Raw genomic sequence first — 27,787 nt, 5'->3', positions numbered from 1 at the left:
GCTTGCTGCCCACCCTCTTCACTTTATCATCCTCTCCCCAGTTCTCACTGCTACTCCGTGAGCTTTTCAGAACGAAGAAGGAGCACCAGGTACAGCACAGGTAACAGAAACCTGCATTTTTCTGCTGAACACCAGGCTCATGATTAATAATTAGGCCAGAGATAAAGCATCCAGCACCACATTGAGCTCTCAGCACATCCTCTTCACATATTTGCTCATTTCTGACTGCTCGGAGCAGACACCAGCATCCCTGCAAACCGGAATGCTAGGAAGAAAAATGGAGCCTGGGCTCAAGGGGCTGCAGAGATTGATTTACAGGGGAAGATTAAAAGAGCTAAATCTGTGCTGCTTGGCTAAACAACAACTAATGGGGGAGGGCTGGATCGCAGACTACGGAAGCCCGAGGGGAGATGCCATGGATGCGGACCACATCCCAGGGATGTTCTCTCCTCCCTGTTACAGCAGGCAGGCTTGGGGAGCACCGTGCTCCCACGCAGCCTCAGGGATCCCACCATTCCCTGGGCATGGCAGGAGACTGAAGTCACACAGCCCTGGCACACACTGGGCCCCAAGAGCCACCCCCCAAGAGGGACCACTCTGCCCTGCCTGCAGCTCAGCCCCCAAGCAAGGACAGCAGTGTCTGCAGAACTGGGACATGCAGAGGGCGGATAAAAGGCTGATCTGTCCCATTTGTTAAACAGGAAAATAGTTTCCTTGTCCTAAAAGACTACAACCAGAATTGTTACAAAGCCATTAATTACATACTAATAATTAAATAAAAATTAAATATGAACAGAGGTGCACATTCCTTATTAAAAGCAATTAAACAGAAAACAGAGATACACAAATAAAAAATGACTCCGGGGCTAGAAAAGAAAGAAAATCAAATAAAAACTAGCCCGTAATAAAGGCGCACTCTGTTTGCTCCAACTCATAAAGCCTGAGTTCATCAATTTTCTTTAAATATTAGCAACTTAATTAAATCTGCTTTTTTCCCTTTAATCCTCTCCTCTATCTAAAATAGATCTGTCCACATGCAGAAGTTTGTAACTAGTGCTGACCCCATAATTCTATTTAAAAAACCCAAAGAAATCCACATCAAACTGACAGCAGCCTCAGGGGAAATTACAGTTCAGAAGAAGGATTAGCTGGAGAACCCAGATTTTATGGAAATGGTATCGGCCCTTCAGAAAGCACATGTAGGTGTGTGAGAGGCATCCACAGAGGGCAAGCCCCAGCTACTCTGCAGGGTCCCCCAGAGCAGCAAGGCTCCGGACCCACAGACTGTGCTAGGAGGGCTGGAACACTGCTGGGGACAACAGTGTCCCAGGCGAGCACTCCATCCTCTCCCAGAGCCAGGAAAAGCCTGGTCCTGTTGGCTTTCAGCTCTGCGGAGCCACAGGCAGTGATCTCAGTGCAGGCTGCCTGTTGTTGTGAGCCAGGCAGGTGATGGGGTGGGTGACGTGGAAAGGGGCTGTAAAATGGGTGAGTTGTAGGCTTCAGTTCATTTGGAGCCGAGGCATTGCCGGGCCTAGGACAGGGCCCGGTGCCTCTGCTGCTCCCAGGGGAGCCATGAATTAGCTGTGCCTGCTCTGAGGGCGGCGGAGGAGCACGGCTTTGAGTGTCTGCTGAAACGGACACAAATCACCACTGAAATCCCTGCTGGCCCCCAGCCAAGAAACCCATTTTCAAGCTCCTCCAAGACTCACGCCCAGACGGCTGAGGCCATCAGACAGCCCTGCTGTACAAGCTCTTGGGCACTTTCCTTCAGGGTGAGCCCATGCCTCCAGCTCTAGCTGGATTGTAGTGTGTTCCTCTGACTGGTCCCAACAGCTAGCACTGCCTTCACCCATACACAAACAACACATCTTCCTGACACAGGGGGCAGCTGCTTCTCCAAAGCTCCCAGAAAAGGATAAAGCCCAGCAACCCCAAGGTGAAATGCTCCTTCAGGCTCAGGACACCAGGAGTGGAGCAGAGGTCCATGTCCAGCCTTCCCAGGAGGTCACACACCAGGGAAGTGTGGTGAGGTCCCACCTACAGACCCAGTCCTGCCCACTGTCACCTGCCAGCAGCTCCCACAGAGACAGGGCTTCTTGCACCCACCACCAGACATCACAAGAACCCAGTACACGACTGTGAGAACACAGATGTAAATCTCGGTGCGTGCTGTCCTCATCTTTGGGAGCATATTAACCTAATCGCAGTCCACAGAGTATTTCTCTAGCCATGAACAACCTTCATGTGGGCCCTCTCTCTGCTCAGCATTGCCAGCATGTCCACTCTGTCAGCCCCATGAAGACATCAGGTCAGCTTACCTTCCCCACATACAGCGGCTCCGTGCCCGTGTACTCCTCCACCACAAAGAACTGATTCCAGACCCAGCCACGCTTCACTCGCCCTCCGGCCAGCAGTGAAGGGTCCCCGGGCTCCCCTAGGCCAGGGCCCTCCACCGCCGTGTGCATGGCCCAGGACCCCAGCTCCTGGATGGTGCAGAAGAGCAGCAGCATGGTCCACGAGAAGCCCTGCAGACCCTTCGCCATGGCACTCTAGAAGGCTGCATGAGCAGGAGCTTTTGGACAGTCAGCCAGCATCCTTTAGGGAAGAGCAGGAGGAAAGTCCACACTAGCAGTGTGCGGCTGCCCGGTCAATGCAGAGCATCCCCGTCCCTGCTGCATGCCGTGCCCTGCAGCCAGAGCACTCCTGTCCCAGCGCGAGTCACATCTGTGACAAGAGGTGTCCCGGACTGCCCACTTCTGGCGTAGGAGCAGTCAGTGCTGGTGCCTTGCAGGCAGCTCCTGGGTCTCCAGAGAAGAGTATGGCAGCTGGCATTTGTCCCCAGGGACAGAGCTGCAGGGCTCTGTGCTCGGCTGCTGCCGGTCTGGCTGGGGAAGGGGGTGATGCACAGCCTGCTTCCCACCCCACCGGTGGGCAGGGAACGCCGCAGCGGCACACGGGGCACTGGCACCCACCGCTGGCATTCACAGGAGGAGGAGAGCTTTTCCGCTAATGTTTTCACGGAGGACTTAAAAGGATGAGCTGCTGTGGCCAACGTCTGCCTGTCCTGTGGCAGCCTTGGACTACTGTGCGAGGGGTCTGGCAGTGCAGGTGCCCGGGCCTCATGTGCAGTTCACAAGGCCATTTGTAACTCCCATCTTGAGGAGGACGACATCCCAGTGTCTGGTGAAGGGTCCTTTGCCCAGATGATTCCAGTCACTTCCATTCTCTGCTGGTTCATGCAGGGAGGTGCGGGGCAGTCAGCAGCATCTCCAGGAGCCTGGAAAAGGCCAAGGTGTCAGAGCTGGTGTGAAAACAGGGCCCAGTGTCCCCCCTGTGCTGCTCCTGCAGCCTTGGTCAGTGTCTCCCACCCTGCCCTGCCCCAGGTGCTCCACAGCAGGACCAAGTCCTGCAGGTCCTGCCAGAGCAGGAACACAATAGGGAGGGCTGCAGAGCTCTCAGCACTGCAAACATCTGCTCCAGCAGGGACTCTGAGACCAAGGATCCTGCTGACAAGGGCACCCCCTCACCACATGGTCCTGGCTGCTGAGAGGAGTGATGTCTGTGCCAGGAGGTGTCATTGGTGCCCACACTGTTAGGAGATGTGTAGCAGCACTCCTAGCATTGCACAGCTGCCAGTGCCTGTGCAGAACCAGACCACAGCAGTCCTGCACAGGCAGACAAAGCTCATGCTGGGGGATGCCAGCCCCTGGGTGGTGCAGCCTGTCCAGACACTCCTGCAAACCTTCCCTGCAGAACCTTTCTGTCATCTCACCTCTGCAGCCACAAGCAGGAGAAGAGCATCTGTTCAAGAATTCCCCACCTGGCTGACTCTAAAGGTAACAGTTTGAAAAAGGGCTCTGTTGTAAGCTTCAAGCCACCCTCAAGGCACTAAGGGCTGAGACATGAGACCTTTAGCCAAGGGTACATTGCATCCAGTGAGCACCTGGGGAGAAGAGGCCTGATCAGGAGATGGGGATGCAGCATCCAGCTCTCCCTGCACCAACGCCCTGAGCTTCCATCAGCGCTCTGCAATACCAGCCACAGCCTGATCTACTCATGAAACATGCACCAGTCTGCAGAATTCATCTCCTGTCAGCTGCTACTCTAAATAGGAGGCAGAAAGAGGGTGAGTGGAAAGGGAAATGATCCTGGACTAGATGTCCATCTACTCCCCATAGAAAGGGATCTGGACCATGCTTTACACAGACCCCTGCGTGAACCTAAACAGTCCCAGCTCTTCAGAGGAGGGATAGCTCCCACATATTTCTCCCACTCTTTCCCTCACTTGCCATTCCCCTGTGTGACTCCACCAATGGGGCTGTTTCCCAAAAAGGGAATGTCTGCTGCACTCTTTCATTTCTGCATTCACTTGTCTGGACAAACTCTTCGCTGAGAACCACAAGGCATCATTCCACGCTGTCTGCTCATGGTTCACAAGTTGTGTGTCACACAACGTGCCCAAATCTATTCACCAAAAGGGCTCACGCACATCCCCCCCCCCCCCCCCGCCCCAGCTAAGATCACTCATACACACTGGCCTCTTTTGTCTATTTGTGCCTCATTTATGTGCACACACATTTCCTCCCTGTGCACACACACTATATTCCACTCACACATGCACATCAGCTGTCACATGTGCCAGCCCTGTGCGCTTCATGCTCCAAGGAAAACAGGGTCTCCAGTGTATTTTCATGTTAGCAGTCATGGTACAGAAGCACTAACATTCCTCCCCACCCCTCCTCCCTGCCAGCCCATTTATTATGAAGACATTTCCACGCCAGCCAGGTGAGGTTGTTGGCAATGCCACGACTGGGTCTTGCAGCCAGACCTCCCCACAGAGAGAGAGAAGTGCTTCCTCTCCCTGCTCCCAAAGGGCAGCTGCACTGCTGGTGAGGATCCCTATCAAACACCAGAGTATTTAACACTGGAGACTTAGGGGAGCAAGATGACCTGGAGGTGGGTGACAGACCGAGCCATCTCCTCCCATGCATAGGGTAAAGGAACTTCATGGATCAAATGCAGAGATCAGGGTCCCCGCTCTGGCCCAACAGAGCCGAGGCTGCCTGACCCACACCAGGCTCCAGAGCAAGACACTCACAAGAACAGCACATAAGCAAACGTGCTTTATCACACTTAGGTGGGTATAGAGAAGATAAATACAACAAGGCATTGTGCACCACTGTCACAAACAGCACCTCTCCAAATTGTCATACCTAGGAGATCTGTGGTTATTTTGGAGTAGGTTACCCACACAGTGAGACATGTCAATAAACTGAACAGCACAAGCTGTGCCAGAGCAAGAGTTCCAGGTCAGCACCAAGGGCAAACAGTAAGTGTGGGAAGAACACCCTATCCAGCATCTCTGCCCTGCCACTCTGCAGCAGTTTTGCAGGCAACACCTCCGGTTGTATCCAAAGTCTGAGTACAAATGAGTTGTAGCTTGTGAACTCAACTGCGAGAAAGATAATTTGAAAAAGAATCCATCTGCATGTGTCCTCAGGACAACTGTGTCAGCAGAGCCTTGGGGAGAAGCAGTCACCACCTGCTGAAGTCTCCCACTCTGCCCACCCAGCATCCTCTCCTTGCCATCCAGGAGCAGATCCATTTATAAAGTCCTGCCAGAAGCCTGACAAGGCAGCAATGCCAGTGCCAGGGAGCAGTTCTGCAACACTGAAGGCCTTCTGAACACATGGGGAGGCTGAAAGAAAGCCAGTCCAATGGAGCAAGTCCTGGCACCACAACCAACGTCAGCATCCAGGGTCTCCAACTGAGCTGGCACATGAAAGCAGCACATTCCCACTGCCTCCAGTACACAGCACTCAGAGCACACAGCTAACAGAAAGCACCAACACTGGCTCCATGACAGCAGTAGGAGCCACCTTCATTCCCCTCATCACACCATTTCACACCTTAGTGGCATCTGATTTCCTCCACAACACAACTACCCCAGCCACACACTGTAGACAGCCCTGTGCACACAGGAATGGCACTGCTCCTTGTTCAGAAATGGACACTGGGCCTTCTCTGTCAGCCTGACCAGTTACAGCACATAAATGGAAGCAGCACAATCCCAAACAGTATCAATAAACCAGTAAAAATAACAGTTTAAATGCACACACTAAAGCAAGGCAGGAAAGAGGAAGTGAGGGCAGAAGATGCTGCAGTGGGCGAGCTCCACTTGAGCAGAGCAGCTCCCTGGCTGGCAGACAAGCTGGCCCACAGTTCCCAAGGCAACTTGTTCAGCCCTGTTGCATCTGAGCACTCCACAGAGCAGATTCTGCCACGGAGAGGAGAGTCCTGCTGAGCACCCATGGGCTGGGCTGCGTTGCTGTGGGAAACACAACCTTATGTACAGAGTCTCAGCTATTATGCTGTTTTTTATATTAACCAGATTTCTCATCTGAACTAATGCGGTTTGCTGGTGACTGTCTCACGTGTCCCAAGTTCAGCTACTCTCACCTGAGCTGTTTGCATGCTCTCCCTGTGGGCAGCAATGCAGGTGCTGTAACCCGAGTTGCCTCAGCCAGGTCCCAGACATCAAAACCCAACACACAACCTATGGTGACCTCCAGTCACCTGCACCACAAAACGCTGACCCAGAGACACCTCTGTAGCCAGGCTCATTGCCACAAACCAGATTCTTCTTCTCCAGTGACAAATTCTCAGCCTGCATCTCTTCTGTGACGGCTTCAGGGTCATGTCTCTCCTCAGTGTGCACACCCTTCTTTCCAGCTGTCACATCACAGACCTCTTCCAGAGGCTGCAAATCCAAGAGCCCCAAGTCCTGCTCATGCCCTTGCAGCAGCAGGAATCAAGGCACCCCAGAAGGTCCCATCCACAGGAACCAGGACTAGCACAATATTTATTTCCCTGTGTTATTAAAAACCTTTCACCAACCGCTGGAAGTGCCACTTCTCTCTGCCTCACGTGAGCAGCAGGGCCGTAAATAACCAGTGGGAGCTGCTGCTGCAGCCAGCCCAGCCCACAGCAGCACACATGCACCCATATGGCAGCATGCCCAGCACTCACCACACCAAGCAGGTTTCCATGCAGAGGGTGAAGCACCAGACCCTCACACCACCCCAGGCTCAGGGTGATGTCCCCTCTCCTGCTGCTCTGCCATTCCCACTTCCCAATTATCAGCAAAACTCCCCCCTCCCCTCAAGAGCTTGTGCAGTTTGTTGGTGTGCATTTGGCACAGCTATACTGTACATCATGTTGACAGTAGAAATTACATCCTGAGCTTATGTTTTACACTGTGCTCTGTCAGAACTCACCGCAGCCCAGTGATCAGGACAAATTGAATAGCATCCCGTCCATGTCAATATTTATTTCATCTTACAAATGCAGGCTGATGCAGGAGAAAGTGGGCAGGGGGAGGGGGAAGACATGGGCAGGCAATAGCACACCAGGATAGCACTGCCCAGTACACCACAGTCCTACATCACCACCCAACACAGCGGGGCCAAGGCAGAGGAGCCCAGGGAGGGCTGTCCCACCCAGAGGCCAGGGAGCATCCCTGGGAGCTCATGCAGTGCTCCCATGCACATAGCTCTTCTGGAAGGGTTGGCACACCAGTACTGTTCCTCTGAGACAAGCCCTAATAATTCATAGAAAATACAGAACTGCCCACCAGGTACCAGAAGATGCAAAGGAGGGGAAAGAGAGCCCTCTCTCCTCAACCCTAGCCTGCAGCCTCAGCAAACATGAGCTTGGATGTCCTGTTTGGCTCCTCACTCCTCCCAGCAGAGTGGTACCAGCTACCAGTACGAGCATCAGGACTGCTCCAGCTGTTCAGAACAGCCACAAGGATGCTACAAAAGCTGCTGAGGATCAAGGCAAGAGCAAGGCACTGCTTGTGCCACCCTCTAGAATGCAGAGCCACATCATGAATACCAAGCACAAGACAGGAACTTCTTAAAGCTTGGGCTTTCTTCTGCTTTTCCATGGCCCTTCCACACCCCAGAGGACACAAGGAAATGAAGGCTGCAGTAGGAGGGTTGCTGATCAGAGACAACAGCTCAGTCCCGACGCCCATGGTCCTCTTGCTGCTGGATTAGCTGCCTGCAGAATGAGTTAGAGCAGCAAGAAGTGCACAAGTTTCACACCAGCTTGTTCCCAAAACATGCAAACCTATCTGGAGACCCTTTCTAAAGAGTGGGGCCAACCTCCTGCGCTAACCAGCCCCCTCCATTCTCTGCCCAGCCCTTCCTGACCCCACTGTGCTTTTACCTGAGAGCTCGGAGGGTGTGCACTGGCTCCAGCACCATCCACACATGTCAGCTGTGTCACCTTAAGGGAACAGCTGAAGCCACGTGCAAGCACAAGAGCAGCTCTGGGGATCAAATGAGCGCCAGCTCAGTCTGCCTCCATGGGGACCCCACCTGCCTCAAATCCAAGAGCGTGGGCAGCACAGCAGCCCAGCCTCAGACAGCCCTTGCTGGGAGACGGGGCAGGAAAAAGCCTGCAATTACTCCAACAGCAATTCTTCCCCAGCGCTGCCCACAGTGCAGCACGGGGGCTGTGACCACGTCTCCTCCTGTTAAACAGGATTCAAATCCGCTTAATGCTCCCCTTCCTGGGAAAAGGAACAGGCTGGCTGGATAGAGCACACTCCCCAGATCTGTTGTATGGAAGTAATACAAGCATAGCAAGGCTGCTGCAAAGCTTTAAGATGGTTCATAATCTCCAGGCCTAGGGCTAAGACATGAACTCAGGCTCTCTGGAGCTCACTTTCTTTACTGGATATTGTAAGACAAGATGAGGCAAAGATACCTTTATTTTTCTTTTATAAACTTCTCCTCAAAATCTAGAGATGAGAGATGAGGCAATCTTGCCAGACATAAAATACTGTCAACTCCAGGCCAGGCAGGTGTTTCACAATCAAGCTTCCAACATCTCACACGTGCTCTCTTGACAATGTATGTTAGTACCACACCAAGCCTGGACTGTTGCACCTTGGCCAAGCACCCACCCCTATCCCCACAACTTCCCACAGCTCCTCTCTAGCATTCAAGAGGCACCCCAGGATTACCCCCTTGGGCTGGACAATGGAACGGCCAGGGCACTGAGCCCTCTTGCCCCACAGGGAGTACTCTGAGGTTTTAAAACACCAGGGACCAAGAACACAACCTGGCTGCAGCTCCAACTTGCTCTGCATGGCTGCAGCCTCTACAAACCAGTGTCCCTGGCTGGAATACATGAACACACATCACTAATTCTGTAAGGGATGGCAGTACTGCTGAGAAAAAAGGTGTGGGATGCCCACTCACATCAAGAGAGTTGATGATCATAGACACTGCACTGCAAGTTCCCATTCTGCTGCAGATCCCATCAGTGGCATTTAAGTCTCAATGTTCACATAAAGCTGGACAAAGCACCAGAATACTGGTGCCACAGAGAACTGTAAGCTAGACAGGTTTCTGCCACTGCAAACTCTGGAACCCTCGTTGCACCCTCTACTGAAATGGATCCTGCAGAAGACAGGTTCTAACTCAGTGTCCTTTCCAGAACACCAACAAATATTGCCAATCAAGTGAGAGATGGCTAGAGATATTAACCTGGACAGCATATAGCATCACAGTGTGTACAAATGCTGGAAATCAGTGGCCAAAGGATTCAAAATTATAGAGGCTTTTGAAATAAGATACTCAAATTACTTTTATCTTTACTTACACAGTGAAAAGGCCATGTAACCAGTTACCAGATGAGCATATCCCAAGTGCAGGCCCAGACCATGCAAGGCAATGTTTGGTAGCAATCTGCCCTTTCAGCAAGCCTTCAGCCCTGGTACAGTGCACAGAAGACAGACAGACAATGATAAAATCAAGTTCTCTCACTGATGTCACCCTAGCCTCAGCTTTGACAACAGGGCAGAAAACCCTTAACCTGTAGTAAAAGTTTAGTCATGCTTATTCTTGAAGTAAAACTCTGGATTTTCTCCTTCTGCTTCCTTGGAACTATTCTCCCAGCAAGGAACTCCTTCATCTGCCTTTCTTCTCAGATAAACTTGCACACAGTCGAGAAAAGTTCTTTTTGCAGAGGAATGTGTACCTACACAATGCTCAGGTCTGTATGACTAAACATTTCTATTCTCCCTTCTTTTTAAGTTGCTTTAAGTTTAATTATTGTCCCCTTTGATGCTGCCTTGACAAATTATAATAGAAGAATGAGGCAACTGCCAGAGAAGGAGCTATTCACAACCTTTTGACTTCTCATGTTCAGTAACCTTCTACTATCAGACACACTGGGAGGAACAGTATTTGTTAAAGCTCTTATCCAAGCATTGTTTGGAAAGAAGTATTTTCAAAGTTTAGGAGGTTTTTTTTTTTCCTCCAAATCTTCTCTAGTCCAAGTTTCAAAGAAATTTTAATTGCAAAGAAAATCTCAACATTTGCCCTAGGGAAGAGGTTTTTACAGCCATAACGGTCTCGCTCTGCAGCAATTCTTCTCCAAATATGGAATTTTCATGCCTTGTCTACGTGAATACAATACTTTTAATTCATCTTTGAAAACAATCTCGGGGAGGAGGTGGAAGCAGGCATCATAGCATCTCTGTCACAACTTCTGGGATGGACAGAGCTCCTCCTGCTGTGGTGAGAGAGCACCAGAGCTCAGAGCAAGTAATTAATTTTAGGATCTGGAGAGACAGCTGCATCTGAAAGTCATTCCCTTACAAACACCCTGTACAGAGTCAGAAGGTGCATTCCCAAAAGAGCTGCATCTTTTATGCCCCAGCACATCCTGAGGAGCTAGAAGTGCTCTCGTGCAGTGGGGCAGAGAACCCTCACAAGCCTCCACTGCCAGAGCTGCACGTGTGGCACAGTCCCAGGACACCCAGGGACCACCATCACTCCTCTCCTTGCCTCCTGCTGCCACTTTTTTGGGCCCTGAACACCAGCAAAAGTGACAAGAAAGGAAAGGCGTGAGCCCAAAATGGGACAGGTGGAATCAAAGCTGATGGCCCAGGCAATGGACCATTTGGCTAGGAATTAAAGGACAAAGTAAAATAAAAAAGCACAAAATGGAATTCTTCCACTTTGACAAATGTGGAGGGAATTGGGTTCTTTTAAGCCAATGTTTGGCAGATGCATGAATTATTTATCATTCAATATTGTGTGATTAAATGGAAAATTGAAGATGTTCATAGCTCTGTCTGCAACTTTCTACCTCTTGTGAAAGATTCCCCAAATTCCTACATAGAATAACAAGTGGGTATTAGAGTGAGTCAGAAAGGTTCAAAGAAACCTCCTTCAATTTGCTTCTCAAGGTTCAAGGTCACGTTCAGACTCAGTCCTCTGGTGAAATAAATACTATGGCAGCACACATCACTTTCAGGAAGGTCTCTTGCTGCTGCTCACTCTTCTTCCCTATACATCTTAATCCTCTTAGCAATTTTGTCCTTGGAAATCCCTCAGTCTTCATGACAGGAGATCTGCAACCCCTCTTTTCAGAACACATGAGACTGAGGAAGTCCCTTCCCCTGGCAGCACACTGTCATTTTGAGACTAAGACCAGGCCCCCAGAGGATCCTCCACAATGAAGCTGAGAGGTTGTGAGGGAGGACAAGAGAGCAGCAAAAAACCAGGACAAGACCTGGGCGGTTGCACCTGCAGTTTTCACAGTACTTTTCTGCAGTGTAAGAAGATGATCTGGTTGTGCACAGCCTAGGTTAGAAGCTTGTACCAACTTTCTGCTGCAGATACCTCTTTGGGTGCTTTTGGCCCAAGCTAAGTGGCTTCCTCAGCACCGCAGGACAAGCCTGCAGCAATAAACAGCTGTTAGAAAGGTGGAAGAATGAGTGTAATTAGTCTCCTTAATGCCAATTTCAGCCTGATCTCTCACACTTAAGAAAACTGTTACAACGATTTTTTTTTTTTTCCAGAGGAGCTCATTAAATAAAAATTAGAAACAAGACAGCGTAATGGGTAAGAAAATTATTTCTGCAACATCCTGCTGAAATCCAACACTGCCCTGCCTACAGACAGGCTTTTCTGGTTTGGAAGAAGATGCTCCAAACCTTCTTGCTCTCCAGGAATTCCTAAGCACCAGGAAGAAAAGAAGGAATCTGGGTACCACAGGAATTTAGGAACCCCGAAGCACAATGTTGCACAGCCTCATCCCCCAAAGAGGAAGCAAATATGCTTTGCTAAGATGCAGCACTGTGCAGAACACTCCACCACAGCTGGCAGAAATCTCTGGCAGCTGAGTCTCCAACACAGGCAGTACATTTTGGCCAAGTCTGTTTGAAAGGCAGCATCTCCAAGAGGAGCACAGCAAGGAGAGAGGTTGCCCAGATGATCAGAGCTCTGCTATGTCCCTTCCTGGGTCCTTGAGGCTGCACGTTGAGCAGAAGCAGGTCAGCAGTGAGCAGCGCTCTTGAGAACAAGCACCAGAGAAATGCAGCCCCACGGGAGGCTCTGGGTGGTCACCTGGCAGACACTCATTCAAAGCAAAGCCCACCTCCCCCTCACAAAGAACAACCAAGAGGGACCAGAGCCTCTTGCTGGGCCAGGGACGTACACACTGGAGCAGATGTGCCAGGAATCCCTCAGAGCACAGCGTTTGCCCACGAGCTGCAGATAACTGCCTTCTCCAGACTAAAAGACTGACCTCCTTGTAAGCATCTTCCAGACAACAGCAACAGGCTAAATTTTGCATTCAACCATTAATGAGTGATGCATTATTTATTTAGAATCATTTGCTTCATTCTACTAATCACATCACCACTACCAGCTCCTGACAATGAACAGCGCTTAGAGTCATGTCCCAGGAGTCAGTCGCTGCCCAGAGCAACTCAACCCGCAGCTCGGCAGCCTCAGGGCTATTTCACCTCCCCGGGAAAAACATCCAGGCTTTGCCGAAAGCTGCTCACTGCCCTGCAGACACCACAAGCCACATATCCTCTGATGGCCAGCATCTGGCACTCCTGCACACTGCCCCATGTCCAGAGGCAGCTGCTGAAACCAGCTCCTGCCCCCCAAGGGCTCACATGCAGTCAGAAGAAACCGGCACCACACTCACACTCCTCCTGCCCTGAGCCCATCCTGCACTTTGAGCCCAACCTCCTGTCGTGGTTTAACTTCAGAACAAGGTAACCACTATGAGTTTCTGCCAAATTCACATGCCAGGCCAATGGCCCAACGTGGGCCCCACCAAGAAGCCCTCCCTGCCAGGGCAAACAGCCCCATAAAGAGGACACCCATGGAAACCAGACACCCCCAAAGCAGCACAGCCCTTTTTCCCCTCTGTGCCACAGCCCAGAACATCCTACTTCTCTCCCCACAGGCACTCCTGTGCAGGCAAAACCCACACAGCAGAGAGCACGGGCTCCTTTCCCCCGACGAACCAGTCCTTTGGGAATGGACCAAGTCAGCATGGGAGCTCTGGAGACAGGGACAGAGAGATCACCTGTCCCAGGTCACTTGCATGCAAACAAAGAAGCATTTTAGCATCCTGTCTGGTAGAATCAAATTTTTATATCCTTCCATGCCCACTAAATTCTGTTCACAAAGACCAAGTCAAAAAAAAGGAAGTCAAAGCCTTAATAAATGCTGGAAGAGCAGAGAGCTCACACCAGCTCCCAGCCCAGCGTAGCTCAGGGATTATCTAGGCAATAGTTTATTTTTCTCTCCAGTATCATTTTCCCAGCTTGATTTCTACTGTCGCAGTATGATGGTTTCACCCCATTAGCCTTGCTTAAAAAAGTGATCCCAGGACTGTGAGTGTTATTGCCCACATAAATCAGGAGGCTTTGAATATGGAGCACCTTTAAATAAACAGCTGATGGAAGTGAAGTTCCGGGATCATTATTAATAGCTTTTCATTTCTGTGTCCGCTGTGCTGTGACATTCTTTCCCAGCAGAAAGCCTCCGCTTCCTATCCCCAGTACATCTGATCCCATGAGTCCTCCAGTCAGAATGAATGACTGTACCTTTGTGTTAATTGCATCGCCCGTTCCACAAACGGAATACTAATATTAACTAGCAAGAGGAGGAGAGTTTGCCGACCAGGAGCGATGGGACAGTTTAGAGAGAGACACACCAGTCCCACTGCCTTTTCCTGGGCTGGTCCTTCCTCCTTCCCTTGAGGAAGGGCTGATCCTGGATCTTCCAACACACACCAGTAAATGCTACAACAAGTGACAAGGTCCTGTTCCATTTCTGTCCTGTCTGATGTGCCTTGTATTGCACAGACACCAACTTTTTCTGCTCTGCTAGCAATATTATACCTCTCACAGGCCCCCTGCAAGCAGAATGATGCCACTGTCCACATTCCAAACAGCTTCAGGATGAGTCCAAAGCAATACACACTCATGGAGAAGCAGCCACCACAGAGCAACCCCAACAGTACTTACAGGTGCTGTTCAAAAATCTCATCTGGCCAGATCCAGTTTATTTTTCACCAACATGACTTGCCCAGAGAGGAATCACACTCCTCTTCCACCTTCAGCTATCAGGGACTCTCCTAAGTGCTGCAGGCAGGTACACAGCAACCAGGGGCAGACATAAGGGCAGCAACAGCTAACATCACCCACTTCCCCCTCCCACAGTGGTGAGCCTCATCTCATCAAGAGGGACCTTGGCCACCCGCTCTGGGAGTCCCTGGCTTTGCTCTCTGCTGCCAGCACTGACACACAGGTGCTCCCCGGTAGAATTCCCAAAATCTTCATGTGCAGGACCCAGAGTTGCCAGTCCTGCTGCATCAACAAATGACATCATCCCCCAGGTCTGTGGCTCAGAAGAGACACCAAATTTCTCCTTGGAAAGTGTGTTCAGGCTCTCTGAGGCACTTTGCCCAAAGAAAGAAGGAGATGATCCTGTTGACAGCCAGGTCCAACACAGTGACCAATATAAGTGCTGGCAAAAAGGCTCCACAGTGGTCCACGGTGCCCAGGAAAGGGCTGGCATGGGTGTTACAGCCCCTCTGCTCTTTACTGCAGAGACAATAACAGAGGGTCCTGCTGCTACAGCCCACCCCTGTCTCCTTCTACTGTTCTTGAGTCATGACCCTGCTTACAGGTCATGCTGCTCAAAGAGAAATCACAGGGAAAGCAAACATCCCAAAACAGCCTGTTGCTGTTTGCAGGGACAGACTTTGCAACAGACATTTGCTGTATATAAACTCAAAGGGCTGCAAAGAGCAGCAAACCACAGGAACAGGTGATGGCTTTTGATTTTACTGCTTGCTCTTTTCCCAAATCCAGCTCTCAGCAAGGAGATTCGGGACACAGGCATAAATAACAGAAGGTTCACCTATGAGAAAGCTAAAGTGGAAGCATCAGAAAACTGGAGTGTGGTTGAGCAAGGCTGAAAGAGACCACTACACACAGGATGTACATTCCTTGGAGGACTTTAAGAGGGACAAAAAGTGTTAAATGTGTCTCCTGATTTCAGAGCCCTTTGCTATCTACGGTCTGAATGATGATGGACTAGCACAGCAGAGCTACGTCCTTATGACAAGTCAGCGAGCCTCTGGATAAGATTTGCAAGCCAGATAAAGTGCCAGCCTTCCTTCTGCAAGAAACTCTGACCACTTTGTCAAGTGAAGAAAAAGATTTGATTCCTCCTCTACCATCCCCCCCCCGCTGTATTTGCAGACTGTGAACCAGCATCCAGCAGCCACACAGGGCCCTCAAGCACAGGAAATACAGTGGGTATCACATATGCAAAGCAAAACAGCTCAGTGTATCACTAGAAACACTGCTTTCCAACCACCAGACTTCAGCATCCCATTGAAGCATCACCTCTCAGCAGAGGCCAAATGTGCAAATTGCAGTTGAAAGGGAGAACATTTCTGAAAGCTCAAAGCACGTGAACACAGCAGACTGGAACAGAATCTGCAAGTAGCTTCACTTTAATGTCACTACCAAACCAATGGCACAATGAAGAAGGGACAGACTGGGAGCCCTGGGAACAACCACTCTGCTCAGCACAACTGATAAAGGGAGATTAATCATCCAGTTCCTCCATCAGGCACAGGGGTTCAGGGCTTTGGTGTAAAACTCCATCAAACAAGACCAGCGTCTTCACTTCTGACATTCCTGGATGGACAGAGGACACAGCGTGAGGTTTTGCACAGGCGTTATTTCACAATCGAGCCCTTTGCCTCTGACACTCCTGGAAACAGTGAGACTGTAAGAATCCTCTCAAGCCAGCACACAGGCTTTGAAGGGTCTTTCCTCACGTATCTGCACAAAGCAGGGACCTCGGGGCCTTGTACATAGGTTCTAATGTTATTATTATCAAAAGGAATAAAGAGGGACATGGTGAAGCAAGAGGAAGCAAAGCAGCCCAGGAAACAAAGAGAGAAAGAGAGAGAGATTACAGCAGCAACAAGGAGGACAGAAAAGCAAATGGACAAAGTGCACATGAAAGAATAGAGCCAAGGAGATATACATACACATCAGCAAGCAGGATTGTGCTGGAACATGTGAGAGTGTGAGCATGCAGGAGAGGGCACAGACACTCACCCAGGCAGGTGCAGCCATTTGCAGCTCCGAGTCCTCCTGCCCCACCCCAGGCTGGCAGCCTGGCATGGCTTCAGCAAGGGATCTCTCTGAGAATGCCTCAGGGCACATGCAGGACTCCCCTGACCCAACCCTGTCCACTTGGTACAACAGCCACACTGACAGTGAAAGACCCTCACAACCAAAAAAACTGATAGACACTGGCTCTGAGCACCCCTGACTCTTCCCCAAAGCAGCTCCGTGCTTGAAAGAGGGAGAACTGGCAGCACACATGTACAGACACAGCCACTTCCCTGTACGGCTTTCTCCAGCTTTGTCACCCTCACACACATTGACCCTTTGCATCCTGCTCTGGCACTACACTGCAGACCCTTGCTGGCAGTCCCTTTGTCCTCTGGGCCGCTTCACTCCTCCCTCCTCACTCCTTTCTAGCTCCTTTTATGACAGTCATGTTAGAACCCATTCACACAGCCCCAAGTCCCCAGTGCAGAGCCCACCACCCCCAATCCACGCAGTCACTTGCAAAAGTGCTGAAATCCCAAACCATTCATGCACCCGCTGTGTGCTGCCACACCGATCTCCAGACCCCCACTGCTCCAGATGGACACTGGGCTGTGTCAACCAGGAGGACTGCAGGACAGGAGGACGTGTTCCTTTGTGTCCTCCTCTCCAAACCACCACCTATCTCAGGCTGCTGGGCTGGCAGCAGCCTCAGGCAGAGTTTGGCCATTCAGAGCCAAGCAGTGTCCAGCCAAGAAGTCATTCTACCCCTCTTGCCCCTCACCTATCCCATCACACCTCACAGTGACATGACACCAAAACTCCCACCTTGAACACACAGTCACTGTGATTCCAAAACAGAAAAACAAGACACAGCTGCCCTGAGCAGGGCTGATAACAAACCTTTGAGAGGTTCAGGACCAAACCAGACACAAGCACTGCATCTGGGCAGTCCTCAGGCCCCCATGGTGGAGAACACCAAGAGCATTCACTCATGAAACAGCTTTCCTCATCTTGGTACACAGAGGCACAGAATTCTCAAACACAAAAACATATAAAACATATAAAAAAGTTACCCAAAACTCCAGGCATTAGCTAGAAGAGGACAAAGGAAAAAAAATAGCTATTTCTATATATACTTGGGAAGCACCAGATAGCACAGTGATGGACTAGATATAAAAAAGATAGAGATGAGTCTCAGTCCCAGCCTTTGATCGCTCACAAGGGAAATGCATGTGCTGCCTTCTGGAAACCAGGACCAGACATTGTGTTCTACCTCTGCCTAAGCCCAGCTCAGCTGCAGTTTAAAGAAAAGGCCTTCCAGCCTGGTGCTTCACAGTCCCTCCCTCTCGTTTCTATTTCACAGCAGCTTTTCACAACCCCAACAGTGCTTACTATAAGCAACACAGGCTCAGCTGCAGGATTTTCTCCTTCTGGGACAGCCTAAGGTTTGGAAAACGCCTCCCTAGAAGCACCAAATCTGACTGGAGCCTGTGGCCAGGAACTGAAGGGAGATGCTGAGCAGCAGCCCTGAGCAGTCACAGGTCAGACCCTGTCCTGCCAGCTCCAGCACTCCGAAGGATTGAGGGTAATTTACACCAGCTGAGTGAGCAGCTCATCACTGACACACAGTCCTGCTTACCAAGGCTTGCTTTCCAGCACTCCGTTGTTTCTCCAGCTTCTCCCAAGACACACCATGCCTGGCAGTACCCCAGGAAGTGCCATGCCTCTGTCCTGGACAGCCTGAGTGTGCCTTGGCCATCAGATCCACAGGACAGAGGCCCCATCTCCCGCTGCCCAGGTCTGACAAGGGCTCTTTGCCAAGGCATCTCCCTCAGTATGAGCACTAAAAGGTGTTTAACTGTCCTGTACTGGGTATGGCTGGGAGGGAGTTAATCAGCTTTGCTTGGTGCTGAGTTTTAGATTTGCCACAAAAACAAAACTGGTAACACACTAATATTTTAGCTATTGCCAAATAGCGTTTGCAGTGTCAAAGCCTTCTCTGCTTCTCACCATGTCCCCCACTAAATAGACTGGGGGGGGCACAACAGTTTGGGAGTGGATGACCCAGACCAACCACAAAGCTACCCCATCCCATCTAACATCATGCTCAGCAATAAAAAGGGAGAGGAGGGATCTCAGGGGGGGTTTGTCACCGTTAGCTCAGGAACTGCCTGGACATCAGTCTATGCACAGAAGGCTGTGTGTGTTTGCCTTTGCATCCCTTGTTTTCTTCCTCTCTTCTTCCACTTTCACTTATTAAACCATTTTTATCTCCACCCACACATTTTCTTGCTTTTACTCTTCCTTTCCTCTTCCCATGACCCACTTGGGAATGCGGGAGTGAGTAATTGGCTGTGTGGGGCTTAGCTGCTTACCAAGGCTATCCCACAACAGGCCCAAAACACTTGGCAGCACCATTACAGGCCATGTTCACAGCCAGAGCAGAGGAAATCAGACTGAACCTTACAAATGCATTAACCAGAAAGCAGCAGCTGTGGCAGAGTGAGAAGCTGCCATTCTCCTTGCACAACACTTTGAGCCTCTCAGTCCTGTGACGTGAGCTCGCATCTCCAGTTCTGGAGCAGCAAAGCACCACCCCACTTCCCATCTAATCCACTAAAATACATTAGCACTCTAGGTGCAAAACCAATTAAAGCCTCAACTGATGGTTCAAACATCCTTCCCAGCCAGACACGAGTCTCCCATTGCACAAAAATGTAAACAGCTTTTTCAGAGAAAAATCCTTAAATGTTCACCTGTGGTGGCTACTCCAGCTGGGGAGGGTTCAGTGCTTGCATTCATTTCATACGTCCATCGCTTTGTAGTACCAAGGATGGGAGCAGCATCATCTGTCAGCACCACAGTCAATCCTCTAGGCAGGACTTCACAGCTCCAGCTCAAAAGCCCTTGTCTGCCTTCACTAATTGCCAAGTTCTGGGCAAGGCAAGGAGAGGCCACGTCTACATCTGCAGGGTCAGCCGCAACACCTGGTCACTCATGCCATGATCCACGGGGACTCACAGGTGCAGCCCCAGTCCTTTGCATGCCTGGGGATTGTCCCCTGCCCACAGGCCCAGCTGGCCAAGGCACTGGCACCAGCCTCTGCCATACCTGCCTTGGAGGCTGCTCCTGTTTTGCACAGCCATAGGAAGCTGGGCCAGATCAAACCCACCCAAGGGTTCACCTGAGAGATGAACCTGGGCAACAAAGCAGAGAAGAGGAATTTGGGAAAGACACAGTCATTTCTCAGCCTCAGCGAGACGAGCAGAGCCATTACCTCGTGGAGGATCCTGGTTCTCAGCTCACCTCTCACAGCACCTTTCAGATTAATTGGTTAATTGGCTCGGCGGGCTGTGCATAGGAAAGGAGGAAGGATGGCTCCCTCTGCCGGCACCGGCCCGAGGAGGAGCCCCTCGCCCGTCCCCCGTCCCTCCGGCAGCAGCCGGACCCCGGCCCTGGGCACGGCTGACCTCGCACCGCCACAACATCCGAGAGCTGCCACGGGAAGAATTCCCATCTCCTGCGGCACAGCTGAGGATGTCCAGCGAAGGGGTGCCCTGCCTTGGGACGGTATTACCGCAGCAGGAGTTATTCTGCAAAAAATACCGTGCCACTGGGAAACAGCCGGGAGGGCTGTAGCAAACGGGTGTTCAGCTGACTTTTAAAAGTTTAAGCAGGGATGTAATTTCTTAAGGACTCTGCTGATGCTCAGCTATTCCTACCTGCCATCAAAAGGTTTAGCTGTATTTCATAAGTGGGAAGGCAGCCAAGTTCAGAAAGCTGGTGAAGTCCAGCTCTCAAAGCAACCCCCTCCCTCACCTGTCCGTCCTCGACCTTCCAGACTCCAGTGGCAGGGGAAACAATTCCCTCTCCCACACAGGCACAACGCTGTCAGCAACAGCCACATGCCTAGTTGAAGAAAGAAACTACAACTTCCCCTAGTTGAAGGGAAGAAAGCACATTTCCACACAGCTAAAAACACTGAATTGTGAAAATACAGAAAGATCCAAGGGTAGCTCTGGAGTTTGGTAGTGACAGAGGAGGGGACAAAGCAGTGTTCTGTCCCAAATTAACAAGATTATTTGCTCAGTGTTAGTATGTGCACAACTCAAACTGCTTCTCTCCAGAGAGGGTGATGAGGACAGGAGGAGGTGCTCAGAGCTTAGGAGCCACTTTTAATGACAAGGATTATTGGAGAAACAGCATTTTGGGGATTTGGGATTCTGGGAAGCAGCTGCAGTAGGAGCAGAGGGAGATAATCCCAGTGTGACAGACAAAGACGCAAGGAAGCAGGACTGGAGAAGGGAGTGCAGCATCCCCAGGCACACACAGAAGTTACTGTCTGGCACGGGGGAACAGCCATTCCAGAGCAGGAGGCTGTCAGAACAAGGGCTTGGCCCTTCCAGCTCTCTTCCCTCCTGGGATGGCCAGACCAGGATGGTTTCTCTGGACCAGCCAAACCTTTATCTGTCCTCCCTGACTCTGGCCAACAGTGGGGCCTCAGAGCCAGAGGATCCATCTGCCTCACAGGCTCCCATCCAGGTGGTCAGTCTCCCTGGCCAGCCTGTGACCTGTGAGCAAACAGGCAGCAAGTGGCATCCAGGCTCTGCCCAGGAAGGCAGCAGAGGGGCACCGAGGGGGCAGACCCAGGCCAGCACCAAGGGGACACACGCCCCAGGGTACCCAGCTCCAACACCTCTCAGGTGGGCATGGGGCTGTTCCTAGGCTGGGCTGGGGCCTGCCTGCACACAGCTTTCAAGTGCCAGAGCACAGGGAAGGGCAGCAGTGCTCCAGAAGGAATCCAGAGACCAGCAGGTGTCACCCACAGAGGCTGCGCTGAGTCCCCAGCACAGCGCTGGCGATGAAGCTGCCCCAAGCCTGTGGCTGCAGCACCCAAGAGGGGCTGTTTGCTGCACAGAACTGCACACAGCCCACGTGTGGGAATGAGCTCCCTCCTGCCAGGCCATATTGGGACCACATCACACCCTCCTGCTCTGACTCCATTTTGCCATCAAAACCTCAGGGAAGTGCCAGCTTACCAAAGCAGCGTTCAGATCCTGTGCTTGCTCCTGCAGCTGCTGTTTCCAAATGTCTCACTCACAGCCTTGGTTTACAGGGTGCACACCACTACCTGTACCCACATTCACATGTAGGCTCCTGCCAAAAGGCATTCAGAGCTTTCAAGGCTCCATTTATTGCCCAAGATGTTTCTATGGCGACTCCCTTCACATCCCATCATTGGCTGCAGAAAGCTTCTGGCCATCAGCAGCTTCAGGTGAGTTGAGGGTCTCAAGCTTCAAGCTTGTTAATGCCACTGGCTACAGTCAATTGGTAAGAGATTAACAAAACCCCACCTGAATAGGCAGTGGTGAGCGAGACAGTGTCAGCAAGTGAAGAGGAGTGAGCCCATATCTCCTTCCCCTGGTGTTCTTTGAAGTACTGTAGCAGGGAGGAGCAACAAAGAGGGGCAGGGGGTATCTGCAAAAGGGTATTGGACAAAGAATTCTGCTTTCATGATTCTGTGAAGGACTTCCCAGTCAGCAAAGCTCACAGAACTGCCATAACCAAAGCACAGGACCACTTCACCCCATGCACTGACTGGCCCTGACATACCACTGGCCTAAACTGAGCTAGGATGCCCCCAGCTCTGCTCCTACAGGCACCTAGCTAAATGTTCCTACAGGGCAGCCACAAATCCGTGGCTGCTTCTGACAAGCACCAAGCCCAGCATCACCTCCATCACAGCCACAGCTTCCATCATGAGCCAGGCAGGGCCAAATTCAGCACATGTGACAGCAGTGACAGTACAAGAAAAGCAAGGTTGCTTTGTCTGGGGAGCAGACCCTGTCCACAAGAGTGTGATAGCAGTGTTAACAGGCACTTAGCCCAGAGCCTCAGTCCTGCAGAGTGTGAGCTAAGGCATGGCTCTCTCACAAGAGATCTGAAATTAGGAAGTGCAGCACTGAGTAGAGTCAAAACTGAATGAGTTCTGCTGGTTTTTTTCCCCAGGCTCATGGATGGCCCTGCCAGAGGGGCAAGGAAGTGAGTAAAAGCAGGACAGCAGAACAGGGCACAGCAGGCAGAGAGAAGGCAAGTGCAGATTTCCCAGACAAGAGCAGGAGGGCAGGACTGGAAACACAGAAGTGCTGCCCTTTTCTGAAGAAATGTCATTATGTTGCAACGAGTATTGCAACCTTGCCTTATGTTTAGTGAGCTATCCTGAGATGGGGCACCCAGCAGAAAGGAGACACTTTCTGAAAAGCACTTTGATTTTCAGCTTGTAGGTGTAGCAGCAATGAATGATCCACTCAAATCCAGCCCTTGGGCTGGAGCAGATGGACCGGCTTTGGGCTGGAGCACAGATGGACCAGCTTTGGGCTGGCTGCCTCTCCTATGCCCAAGGGCACAACCACACCTGCTCTCAAGAAGAAAAATGCAGGGGCCTCAGCTTAGCAGGGTCTATCCCCCACCTTTTACTCAAAGATGCCTTCTAGGGCCCCTGGGGAGAGCTACCCCCAGCTGGCACTGGCGTGCACCCTCACCACCACCGAGGCTGGGCCAGAGCAGTGCAGAAGCAGCTGAGACAGCACTCAGAAACCCAGTGTTTGAAGACAAACACCATGCCCAGCCACCAAGGCACAGGCACCCCCAGACAACCCATATGCTGTGAACAGTGTCTCCTTGTGCTCCCACCTCCCAGCAGAGTCCTGCAGCCCCGTTTGCCATACACGCACCAGGAAACATCGATAGCTAAGGGAGCTCTGAGGCTGCTGGGGGCCCCACACCCCGCTGCTAGGTACCGCCTGCTCAGGCCCACCGTGTCCCACAGGCCCTCAAAGGAAAAAAGAGAAGGTCCTGTAGTGCTGTCAAAGAGCTGAGATATGCATTTGCAAGAATTCCAACCACACTGCAAGAGGATCTGAGGAACAGCATCACCAAGAAGTCCCACAGCTTCTGTCAGAAAAGAAAGAACCTAGACCCTCTGCAGGCGTCCCAGTCAGCCCTGTGGGATAACAAAAGGCAGACACTGCTGGAGAAGGATCCACTTTTGCTACCCGGACATTGTCCTGCAGAACCAGTACAAAACTGCCATCAACAACCCTTCCCCAACAGGATAACACAGAACTCCCTTCTTCCTGCCACAGCACAAAGGACAGTGAAAAGAAAGAAAAATGAAAGAGATACAAAACCAGGCTAAAGTCTGGACTAGTCTCTGAAAGCAGAGTTGTTGCAAAGGATAAAACTGAAAATTACTGTAATGTGCTGTATTCCTTTTATGGACTTTGCAAATAATAGAAAGTGATGACTAAATGAAAAAGAAACTGTGAACTCACTGGGAGGATGGGTCTCTGCAGTGGCTGCCAGCAGGAGCAGAGCCCCACGCCTGAGCCCTCCACAGCTCTCCAGAGCAGAAACTAACCCACAAACTGGGCAGAACTGCAGAGACAGATGTCCCACAGAGCTGAGCAGGTAGTGGGCACCCAGCCCATGCTGGGTGAACAGCTGAGTCCAAGTCAAAACCCATACTCCAGGTCTGCAGCAATTTGCTGCCCAAATCCAGCCACAAAGTCTTGGCTTTTCTGCTGGAGTAGAGCGGGGACTTCACAAGCAAAACAGCTCACAGGGACATGCAGGCATGAGCCCTGTGAACGCTGGAGTAGCCAGAGCTCTGTGCCTTCACCTCCAGCCCAGGGCGGCCACACACAGAGCCCTGAGTGCCAAGTGACACAGGTGACCCTGCTCACTGCAGAGCAAAGAGCACACGGGTGCTGAGGGCACAGGCAGGACATTCCCAGAGCAACAAACGATCTGAGGCAGAGCTGGTGACATCCCTCCCCATCGGGCACCCCTTCCACAAAGAAACACCATGGGATAAACTGGTGGTAGAGACAAAAGAGATCCCGAGAACAGCAAGGAGCTGTACACCGTGCCCACCTACAACCTCGGGCAAGGCATCTGGTTGGGATTCACACCCACCTCATCTCTACATGTAATTTTTCAAGACAGCAGATCACTCAAAAAGGCCTGTGCCTCGGGATATGTATGGACTTATCTGCAGAGAAGTGTCATTGCTTGTAAACCCAAACGCAGTTGCATAACCACATGGTTAAAAGATAATGACACAAATTCATACATGGCTGTATCCTTATGCACAAATTCTGTTTAGCGACATGATGTCGGAAGAACCCAAGTGTCACCACACCATTTCTTTTTCATGCTGTTTTTCTTTACTTTTAAAATATAACAACTAATTAACATGAAAAAATATGTAATTGTACTTTAAAGGAATAACGGCAGATTAAATCCTACCTGAAGTCCAGTTTTGTTTCAAAGCTTTCATGAACAATCAAATCCTTCTAACGAAATAAAGTCCATGGGATGAAAAAGGGGTTTCAAATAAACAAACATTCCCTCTGCAATATTTGCAGCCAAATTTTACTGCTATGGGATAGTGACTATGAGGACAAAAGTAAAATTTGCTACAAATAAAGCCTTGCAAGCTCAGTATTATTTTTAATGTGCAAAAATACCCGCAAAAGTGGACCAGACAACATAAACAGAAAACAGTACATTGCGACCCTTTTATCAGAATCCTTACACATAAGAAAGAACTATGAATTTTTAAAATATGACATTGCATTTAATTCATTAAAATATCATATTTTTTGGTATGGAGCTAGGAAGAACAGGATTTTAAGTGTTATTTTTAACCCAAAGACAACCTTTTCTTTCTTGTTGTTTTTTTTTTTTTTTTTTCTGGAGGCCTGCTAGCTTCTTTTGAAAAAGAGTTTTAAAACTGACCTTGTTCCAGTAGCCACTTCTCTGTCATAGGTATGAAATCACCATATCATAATATAAAGTGTCAATGCACCAAAAAGCAAAGGGCAGGGTTTTTTTTTTTAGGCAGGAACAAAGCTGGCTTTTTTACCTATGAAACAGCACATACTTTTTCTTTCATAAGCCCACCAATTTCAGCACTGTATTATTCAGCAACCGGCATTTCATACAGAGACCAAACCTCACTTGATCTGACCCTCACCTCACTGGAGCAGAGACGTACGTGAGACAAAAGTCAGCACAGAATCTGGGCCAGCTTATTCAGATTTCAGTGGGCTCTACCCTGTGCTGCTCTCAGGGTACTGTCAACATTTCAGGGAATTCATCAATGAGCAGCAGAACCACCTTTTGGCCTTGAACACAAACAAACACAGCACCAGCATGGAGAAACCGTTTCAGACTCAAAGCCAGAGAAACAATTTATTTTCAGTATTTGAAAACTGATGTACCAGGACAATGATCTCCAACCCCAATAATTGTTTGCTGCAAATACTCCTTACTCAGTGCTCTTGAAAGAGGTGGAGAGCATCCACCAGGGAAAACCATAGGGAAAACCTGGCAAAGCCCAGGCATGGAATCTATGAGTGCAGAGACTGCAGGCTTCAGCCATGCTCTGTGCATTGGGTACTCTGAAGAGACAGAAACAGGTCCCAAAGAAACAGTAATGAGCTGAGATTTCCTCAGTGGTATGCAAGACTACGTTGCAACACATGGCATTTTAACAGCACAAATACCAGCCTAGGAGCAGGGACGGAGAGGCACATCCCACCATTTATTTCCTCAGGCCATGCAAGCAAGCTCTGGAGAACCAGAGCTCTGGTGGAGCCACCCATCCTTCGTAGCCCTCTCAGGTCCAAAGGCTTCCCTGAGGTGCACTGCACTGTCTTATGAAGTTATGTCTGAACTCCTAAGCCTGCCCCTCCTTGCCACTGCCTACACCATCACTCCTGTAACTGGTCTTGTTCATGCATAAAATGAGGTTAGATGAGAAGACAGGGCAGATTTCCCCAGACTGTGCAGGATGTTAAAACTGTCAGAAACCAAACAAAAATGAAGAGGCATCCACCGCGTCCCTCCATTCCCAGACCCACGGCCAGTGCCCGCAGGAGCCCAGATGCCACAGGGTGGGCTCCCCGGATGCCCGGCGAGAGGCACCTGGAGTGGCAGCACTGGGCCAGGGCACACCAGGGAGCAGATGCGGCTGCAGCTCTCGCTCCCAGAAGGCCTGTGCACAGCCGGTTGGGAACCACATTTTAAATGAGGAAAGTGCTAGTTTTAGAACAGTTATTTTTAGTTTGTTGTTAGAAAAAAATGTGGCTCTGTGAAGAGAGATGTTACCCGGCCGGCTCTAAGGGCTCCCGCTGGGTTCCTCAGGCATAGCAGCCACACATCCACACGCGCCCCAAGCAAAGCCCGCGCAGAATGGGCACGGAATGGGCACGAACGCTCTGGTCTCAGCGAGAGAAATGGGGAGATGGCTCTTGGGGAGGAAGGAGCCCGAAGAGCATGTTTTAAGATACCCCCGGTTAAAAAAGGAGCTGCGGCTCTCCAAGCATCGGACTGCTTTAATTGGAGGGTGTGCTCCGACCCGCCGCTGGCGGAGCCGCGCCGGAGGCATCAAACCTCTGGCTTCGCCCGCCGACACCGAGGAGACCGGGGCACCCCGGAGCGCGGGACTGCACTGCCCGAGGCGGCGGCGACCCCGGGGCCGGGCCGAGCCCGCGCTCACCCGCGGGGAGCGCCCGCCGCAGCCCCGCCGAGCGGCGGCAAAGTTTGCGGAGCGGCGAGGGACGGAGAAGTTGGGCTCCCCCGCCGTGCCCGCCCCGCCGCCCCCCGAGCCCCCGCCGGCTCTTACCTGGGGCGGTGGCCGCGGCGGCTCCCCCGCGCCGGGCGCTCGGCCTCCCGCGGCATCCTGCGCGGCAGCCGGCGGCGCGGCCCCCGCAGCCGGGCACGGAGCGGAGCGGAGCCCCGGCGCCCCGGCACGGAGCGGAGCGGAGCCCCGGCAGCCGGGCACAGAGCGGATCTCAGCCTCGGCAGCCGGGCACGGAGCGGATCGCAGCCCCGGCAGCCGTGCACGGAGAGGAGCGGAGCCGCGGCGCCCGGCACGGAGCGGATCGCAGCCCCGGCAGCAGCGCGGAGCCCCGACCGGCCGCGGCGAGCGGAGCCGGCTGCTGGCACCGGGCGGGCAGGGCGCGAGGCGGGGCGCGGGCGGCGGGTGCGCGGCGGGGGCTGCATGTGCGGCGAGAGCCGCCTTCCTCCCCCTCGCTCCCCTCGCTCCCTGCCTGCCTCCCCTCCTTCCCCGCCAGCCCAGCCCAGCCCAGCCCAGCCCTGCCCAGCCCGGCCCGACCCGGCCCAGCCCAGCCCAGCCTCTGCTGGAGACTCTGAGAATGCAGCGCCGGGTCTGCGCCCCGGACCGGCCCCGGGGCCTCCCCTAGAGACCCGCCCTGGGGATCCCGCCTGGCCCCGGCCCGGGGCAGC

The 27,787-nt window shown here is 51.7% G+C and overlaps 2 protein-coding genes across 2 annotated transcripts in view; both read right to left on the bottom strand.

The window, feature by feature from the left end:
- CDH22 (cadherin 22) overlaps positions 1-2,543 on the bottom strand; it is a 51,458-nt gene extending 48,915 nt beyond the window's left edge. Inside the window, exon 1 of the mRNA XM_039563638.1 lies at positions 2,319-2,543. Within this exon, the coding sequence (XP_039419572.1) occupies positions 2,319-2,543 (225 nt within the window). The remainder of the gene's footprint in view (positions 1-2,318) is intronic.
- On the bottom strand, positions 2,300-27,569 carry LOC120411062 (translation initiation factor IF-2-like). Its single transcript, XM_039563544.1, has 2 exons — positions 27,165-27,569; positions 2,300-3,277 (listed from the first exon to the last, which is right to left on the bottom strand). Exons 1-2 carry the CDS (start codon positions 27,542-27,544, stop codon positions 3,235-3,237), a joined length of 423 nt encoding a protein of 140 aa, XP_039419478.1. The 5' UTR covers positions 27,545-27,569; the 3' UTR covers positions 2,300-3,234.
- Positions 27,570-27,787: the final 218 nt, after the last annotated feature.

The sequence above is a fragment of the Corvus cornix genome, chromosome 20, assembly GCF_000738735.6.
Source record: "Corvus cornix cornix isolate S_Up_H32 chromosome 20, ASM73873v5, whole genome shotgun sequence".
Lineage (NCBI taxonomy): Eukaryota > Metazoa > Chordata > Aves > Passeriformes > Corvidae > Corvus > Corvus cornix.
This window is presented reverse-complemented; position numbering and strand designations above follow the sequence as displayed.

Bases quoted from the DNA above. Each gene is read 5' to 3' on its own strand.
- LOC120411062 (XM_039563544.1), bottom strand. From the start codon at position 27,544: ATGCAGCCCCCGCCGCGCACCCGCCGCCCGCGCCCCGCCTCGCGCCCT. The intron at 3,278-27,164 runs GTAAGAGCCGGC...GGCCTTTTCCAG, and splicing joins CGCCGCGGCCACCGCCCCAG to GCTCCTGGAGATGCTGCTGA.